We start from the raw sequence: 7,976 nt of genomic DNA, 5'->3' as shown, positions 1-7,976 counted from the left end.
GCATTGTGTCACCATACTGATGTGCTTACTTTATGATTCTACAGCCTGTATGATGTAGACAAAAGTAGTTTTGGTTCTCAAAGTTCAGCTAAACAATAATTCTGTTGCTTTCAAGACACCTATTTAAGATTCAGATGAAGAATGCTAAAAAGAAAAAAAACAAGTGTACTGTTGAAAAAAGTAATGGAAAATTAAATCTGTTATGAAAGAAAAATATGCACAGGAATAAGGAATTATTGTTTATCTTGGAGAAAATACAGTTTACTGCCTTAGTTTCCGAAATAGCACAGATAATCCTCACACATTAAGCACAGTGATAACTTCTGCAAAAGCTCAATAAGGCTGGAAAAACACACAAGTTAAACAACAGCAATCAATTTATTCTTTTTAATTAGGTCAGCCGATTCCTTTAAATAAGCTCGCATCAACCCTGAAACCATAACAGCAGCCTTTGCTGTTTTAAGTGAACACAACCCTTATTAGATATTTTTAAGTGCAACATGACAAAATGAACAGTTACACAGTGTGGCAGAAATAAATAGCCTAAGACACTTCAGCAAATGAAATCTAGTCACCAAGTCATGATGAGCTGTGCCATCCAAATAGGAAACTAGCTGACAACACTGGGGGATACCATTACATGTCCTGGGGGGAGAGACGCTGGCAGCAAGCCTACAAATAGTGTGTATCTAACAACAGTTGCAGAGAAATATTAATGTGCAACTTGACAGGGGCTCTTGTGAGACCCTTTATTATTGGTTTGAGAATTTGGCCACGAGACACATCATCGCAAAAAAGGAAGAAAAAAAATATAGAAAAAAGCAGGAAAATGTTGCACTGCTTCTTGCAAATTGCTGCCTTATTCTTAAGACTTCAAAGTCAATCCCATCCTCCGTCTAACAGACTTCAATTCTGCTTTACAGCCCTGTCAATTTTCTGTCAGCCTTGCAGCCATTTCTGTCAAGCAGCTCTGTGATATGAACGCACGGAAGGACGGTTATGCCAGGGGCAAACCTACAAAAAGAAAGCGCTGCACAGATCTCTGGACATAAAAACACACATGGGTTTACATAAGTAATAGCATGAAAGGTTGGAGAGTATCACCTGTGCAGATAATACATTCTGCTGAAGCATTTCAAAGTGATCACAGCTCATTGCCCAGGACACATGGAGAACAGGCAACTTGTAGAACTCTTCTCACTGCCTGGTCATGACTTTCATCATGAACAAATCCCAACTTTTATGAAAGAATGCAGATTTTACAGAAGTGGTCAATCAGCCCCAAGAGGAAACTGTAGTAAACAAATAGGCAAACTCTAATAAATTAATATATAAGTAAAATATATGTATTATATAAGTAATAGATCAACTAATCAATTAAAGTCTGCGCTGATCTGTAAACACACAGATGTTTATTATTGTAAAGCAACGTTAACACCTGTATAATATTAAAGAGCGGTATATTGCATTATATAACTAACGTAATAAGGATCAGAAATTGAACTGAGGCTGGTATGGCTCAATTCAATATATTTTACTGACATGTGCACTAACACCTGGCATATTATGTTTCGTTTCTGCGTGCATGTGCGGAGACAACAAATGCAGAAAACGTGAATGAACATATTTAGCTTAAAAATTGCTAATGACTCTCGAAAATACAGCATCATGCTCACATTCCAATATGATCGCTACACAATCAGGTCATTCGTCCTAAAACAGCACGACTGCCCTCTTTTGGTATGCAGAGTGCATGAAGCTGTTCCAGAAGTAGCCGCAGGGAACTTCCTGTGTTGATATGTGGCAAGAAACGTGGGTACAGCCCACTGGATGCTTAAACCTATGCGTGTAAGACAGTTCATTTTTAAGTTGAAAGAAAGCGAAGGGCACGATAGGGGACATTAGAGCAACTTTACCTGTCCTATAACCTCGTTTTCTGCAGTGACCCGCACATAAAAAACAGGTGAAAAAAAAAAACACGTGTTAATACACCCCCTGCTCATAATAACTACTGCGACCAATGCGGATAATAACTAACCAGACGTAAGTCACAGTTAGCACTGCTTTGTCTTTTCACTTGCCGCTATGTGTACTTTAGGTTAATATTGCACGAATGTACCCAGGGGTTAACAGTAACTCAGACTGCTGCGATTGTTGCTAGCTAGCGTTAGCTTACTATAGCCGACAATTTCTGCAACAGCTCCAAGCTACCGTTGTGTTTCCTTAGACTACACCAGGACCTCCAATACAACAAGATAAGTCAAATGTACATGGTTAACCCAAATACCTGATTTGTACTCGTGTTGCCACCACTCGTCACCCAAGTCGTCACCCATTTTCTTTAGCTAATACTCCGTCCAATCCAAATATACCGCTAAGAGAGCAAGCTAGGGTTGCGTTCACAGTCAGTAGGATTTTTAAATGTAACAAACTGATACAATACTAACAAAAATACTAGCTGACACACTTTATACTGTAGGCATACATGTGTATTGATTACACATACAGATTCAATAATTATACATTTTTCGAAGTTACAGTTGTTTGCACATTTATTTTTACTTGGTGGAACGCCCATTGAAATGTTACAGTATTTCAAATTATGCTAAATGTTTTTGTCTCATCACAAGATTACTAAGTGGCTCATTGTTAAATAATATCTGGGACTCTTAAATAAAGGTGGGTAACATACGACAACCAGGGAAACAAAACAAAACAAAACTGGTCTCTACTTGTGTACACATGGACAGTGAAGGGGCCTCGGCCTCAGGATCCCTAACTATCAGAGAGCGCATAAAAATGTGTCTGGGAGCCACCCGATGCAGTGACAGTCAATGCATTAAGCAAGTTGCTATTGCTTTTTTAATGAACAAGTGAGATTTAATAATAAAAATTACTATAATTCACTGTAATACTATAATAACTGGCCAAAAAAAGATAGATATAAATATGAAATAAAAATGAGATCAAGTTAAGAGGAGTAAAAAGTAAGACTGTGCAAGCAAGTAGTGCAAATTGCATTAATAAGTTATATGTACACTATAAATCTGAGAAACAGCTGCAAGAAGAAATCAGTGCAGTATTTTCTGATTAAACACTGCAACATTTTTTGGCACTTTAGATACATCACACAGTATCATGAGGGAGACATGTGACTGGCCTCAAATTTATTCTTCAGCACAAATAAAAACAACTCTAAATTTGCAGCAATGCAAAAACATAAAGCATCTTATCAGCTACAAGAAGGGGTTATAGCAACAGATAGTGTCGATGAGCAGCTGAGACAGCCTTGCCACAGGACAGTGGGAAGTTCTTCAAGATGCTTTGAGCAACCTACCTGGCAGGCGCCTTAAAAACAATGCACAACACCCATCATTTAGGTGATTTATGGTTTTTTCTGTGTGGGCAATGGGTCATCTGCCCCTTGAGCATCCTCCTCTGTCAAACCAACACTCTCTTCGTCCTCCTTTGCTGCATCCGGACATCTTCTCTGTGATCTTCCTCTTTTCCTGTGAAAAATAAATAAATTTTTTTTTAATTTCCCACATGCTGACTTTCTTATCTGGGTGATAATGATAATCTGTTTATCATGCAATTAATAGTAAAGATTTGCTTAAGCACTTAACAAAAGCTCCAAAATCCTTTCTTCCACTGAGGGCAAACACTCGTGCCTCACTCGGCATACATTTGTCCTTTGCTCTTCAGTCATCAAAAACAGCTTTTCTTTTTAGGGCTGTTATCCTTTCAGTAGGTAGTACTTTACTATTTCGAGATGACGGGTGTTTTGTTGGATGGGAGAACAATAAAGATGACAAATAGGTTTGCGAAATAAATTTTACAAATGACGAATGCAATTACAGGATAAACCCTCATTATTAATCACACAGTGACATTTCTCTTGAGGACGAGAGCGCCATCTTACTGTTCTTTTACTTTGTGTACATTACAAAACACGTCTTTACATCCTCTGTCATTATTGTTTGGAGGAGGAGGAGTTTCAGCACAGAGAAGAAGTGAAAGGAAAAAGGAGGAGGATGCGCTTGGAATAGTGCCCTCGTTCCTGCAGCTGTAGTGGAGAGGAGGGACGGCTCCTCTGGGAGTAATTGCATGCTTTTTTGTTTTTCTGTCAGAATAACACATTTCTGCCTGGTATAGGGTATGAGATGTTTGATTAAAGCTTTACTGCAAAAAAAAGAACAGACTGATTACTGTGGAAATTATGGAGGGTTTAGAATGGCTGTGCTGTGTAACCCTCAAATGGGGGGAGAAAAACAAATAAAGACAGAGAAAGGAAGGATGCAGTGAACACATTGTGCTAATGTCTGCCAACTTTCAGGCAGGACAATAGGCTCTAAATGGCAGCTATGTATGTAATTAAGAATCATTCCTGTAAAACACAGGGCTCGTCCTCATTTGTCATTCTTTCTGTTCACTGTTTGGCTGCGTTTTCAAGGGAAACAATGCTGTAAAAAAAAACAAACCCATACACACACAATCCAATCTTTTCTAGGCCATTGGGGAACCTGTATGACTTTTAAAAAAATCCTGTGTTAATCAGCCAACTTGTCTGAGATGAGATGCATTTTAAAAGGGAAAATTCACGACGGTGAAGAACTTAAAAGTGGAGCTTTCTTTTTTCTTTTTTTTTTGCACGAGTCATTTCGAATGCATGAGCGCTCATGCATTCGAAATGACTCTGAGGACGTTGTTTGAATAAACACAGTTGAAATGTTTTTAATAAAATATAGATAGGTATATTTTATCCAAATTTAGCTAGACTTTGTTTTAAACTTTAGAAGCAAAATGTTGTGCTGTTTGATATCACCCTTAATCTCCAGGTACACATTAAAGGGACATTTCCACTTTAAACTTGAAGGAGAAAAAGAGCAATGGCAGAAAAACACGGCTAAGGCCTTTTTTTGTATCTCAGATTTCAGAAATTTTATATTTGAACTTATGGACTTAAAGCATTATCTTATTTATTTATAGTAAATTTATATATTTCCAGATGGGCCTAGTATCTCAGAAGCTACAGATAACTTGGGATTTACTGAGAATTTAAAAAAAAAAAAAACATGTGTGAGCGGCAGATCTCTGGGTAAAAGCAAAATAGCTACAGCCAATATCTCCCTTAAAATGGATCTAAAATGAGCATAATTGGTCAATAATTAGACAAACACACCAAGAGGCTGGTCACTAGGAAACATTTGTATTTCCCCGCCTGGTTGGGGAGTGGTTTTCTGGAGATTGCTGGCAGTTGCTAGGTGAAATTTATTTTAAAGAGCTATAAGGTGCTGCACTGAAAATCTTGCAATGATTTTAGTGGCGAGTTTATAGCAGCGATCGCCTGTAACTTGTATATGAGATACCAACTTGTCTAAAAGTCTGCAACTGTTCGCTAAGTCGTAGTGAAACTGTTAAAAGTGTGATGCAAAACACATACAGAAATAATTTGCCTTCAAAATAAAAGCAGCACCGTTCAGAATGTATTAGTTTCAGTGTGCAGGCAAAACTTTTACATTATAGTGCGTGCAGACAAGTAGGTGTCCTCCATGCAAACTATGGCCAATTTGCTAGCAATCTGCAATTTGCTGCAGCATCCTCTTTATGATTGTAGTGACAGGCAGTAACCACTTGGCAAGTGGTTAAAAAAAATACACATTTTCCCCTAGCAACCAGAGGTAGCTGTGGGGAGTGGTCTCTAGCCATGTAAGACTGAGGTGTAAATCAAGTCAATTTAGCTCCTCTTTAAGTCTGGTTACCCCTGAGATCTACATATTAAGGATATGAATCCTGTTTGACAGCACATGGAGCCAAGAATAGAAAAACTGTATAGAATAAAGTCAGTCTGAAGCCTGGCTGGTTTTGGTTCATAGACATTACTTGCAAAAACATTGATTCTTCAATATACTGTATTTAGATATACAGACATGGCAGGAAATAAGGAAACTTATAAAAAGTCCACATAAAGTTAATTTTTCTGAACTTAGAAGTTTTTTAACCTTTATGCCTTTCTACTCTGTCTCACCACTCAAAGCTCAAAGCGCTTTCATTCATGCAGTGCTTTTATCTATACCTAAGGCCTTTTTATCCAACATTCACACTCCGATGGTTGCATCTTGGCCACTTAGGGAATAGTATCTTACTCAAGGATGAGGAGCCGGGAGTCAATCCAACCTTTCAATTGGTAGATGGCCTGCTCTACCACCTGAACCACATAACCTCTGACATCCTGTAGATTTCAAAATCTCTTACGTAAATCTCTCTCTCTGGCCAAGGGAGCAGCCATACGACCTCCTAACAAGACCTGATCAAGCTCTTGTTGGAGGAAAGAATCTGTGTTTGAACAATTTCGTTGTAGCATAGGGAAGAACTGGGATGCAACAAGATCAAAAATAAAGACAATAAAAGTTTGAAAAGTTGTCAGAATAAAAAAACAACAGAAGAGAAGACAAACGTCAGGCTAGTGTAATTAAAAGCGGGCAGCTGTCTCTTCGGGCCTGTGTGATTGCACACTGTGGAACATTGGTGTTAATGTGTTTATTTTGTTCTGAGCAGCTGTTCCTTTTTTTTCATTTTAATGATCACAAGAGGATGTGGTTTTGGTTGTATTTTCTTTGGCTGCCTCTCTTTTTCCCCTCCCCCTTCTGAACACAGCAGAGGAGAGGTAGGACAAAACAAGAATTGACACAGACTAATTATGTCTTTCAAAAGTTAACAGCTAATTACTATACAAAAGCCATCATGCCACGTGATTTCAGTGATTTCTTTACCTAAGACTTGTGCTCATTCTAGATTTCCCTTTCCTTGTTTTGCCCACTGAGGAATATGCAGTTCAGTTTGATGTTCTAACAGTTGAACGATGAGATGACATTCACTGAATAACTTTGTTGCTTAATTGTGCAGTAACCTTGTGCAAACAGTGGCCAGGAGATCCGAGGAGAATCGTATATTTATAAAAGTACAACAGTGCTGTCAAAGTGAGGGGAAAAAAAGGGGATGAATTAAACGAATATGAAATTAAATACAGTAACTGTCATGTCGTTATGCCACAGTTTGAAGAGGGGGGGCAAAAAAACAGTCAGTGCCTTGACAGCAAGTTTGTGACCAGAAGAGCCGCAAGTGACCTTGAGCTTTCGAAAACTTCACAACACGCAACCCGTGCTGGTCTGCGACTTACAACTGTATTCATGAGCATCTGGCTGAGCCTGACCTGCATGGAGATGAGCTGCATTTTAAGCAACTGGTACGTTTTAATCTGTTTTATTTGTTTGTTTGCTTTGATTTTCCTTTTTGTACTTTATGTGTGTTTGAGGCAGCAGTAAAATCTGAAAAGCATTAATGATACATATCAGTTAGAGACATCTGAAAATGTCAAAAATCTCATTTTCAAAGCAGAGTTTTAGTGGAATACTATGCAAGAGAATGATGGTATGTGACAGGGTTTGTAAGTGTTTGGTCACATTATACATGTCTCTCTGCGACCACGGATAGGATTAGCAAGCAAATGCCCTCCTGTAGATGTGTCAGGGGGTTAAAGGTAAGACAGTAGGTATCTCAGTGCAGATGACATTATCCAAAAGGTCCCAGTTACTGTCAACCTCACCAAATGTCCGACCGCATGCTCTGCAAAGTGTACTGGAAGACAACGGACTAGAAGTTACAGCATTACATGACATCCAACTTTTTTATTTGCTGGCATTTCAAAACAGGGCTGTAGGATTTTAGAAAGTCATGTTTGTCTGCCACCAGGCCCTGCATGTCAAGTTATAATGAGTTCAAACTTAAACTTTTTTCTCTTTTAAAAGAGATTTAAGGGCCATGTCACTGATTGTACATCAGTATTCATTTACAAGTCTAGAGTAGTTCTACTACAAATACACTCATTGGCCACTTATTTAGTTGTACTCGTTCATCTGCTTGTTAATGTAAAAGAGTATAATCACCAATTACATGGCAGCAACCTGATGCATTTA

The 7,976-nt window shown here is 38.4% G+C and overlaps 1 protein-coding gene across 1 annotated transcript in view; it reads right to left on the bottom strand.

Annotated features, from left to right (window-relative positions):
* cmss1 (cms1 ribosomal small subunit homolog) overlaps nt 1-2,399 on the bottom strand; it is a 29,329-nt gene extending 26,930 nt beyond the window's left edge. Inside the window, exon 1 of the mRNA XM_082509087.1 lies at nt 2,288-2,399. Within this exon, the coding sequence (XP_082365213.1) occupies nt 2,288-2,336 (49 nt within the window). The 5' untranslated portion in view covers nt 2,337-2,399. The remainder of the gene's footprint in view (nt 1-2,287) is intronic.
* Nucleotides 2,400-7,976: the final 5,577 nt, after the last annotated feature.

Source organism: Aulonocara stuartgranti (assembly GCF_965226115.1).
Source record: "Aulonocara stuartgranti genome assembly, chromosome: 16".
In the NCBI taxonomy this organism is placed as follows: Eukaryota; Metazoa; Chordata; class Actinopteri; order Cichliformes; family Cichlidae; genus Aulonocara; species Aulonocara stuartgranti.
Note: the sequence above shows the minus strand (reverse complement) of the source record. Positions and strands in the feature narration are given on the sequence as shown.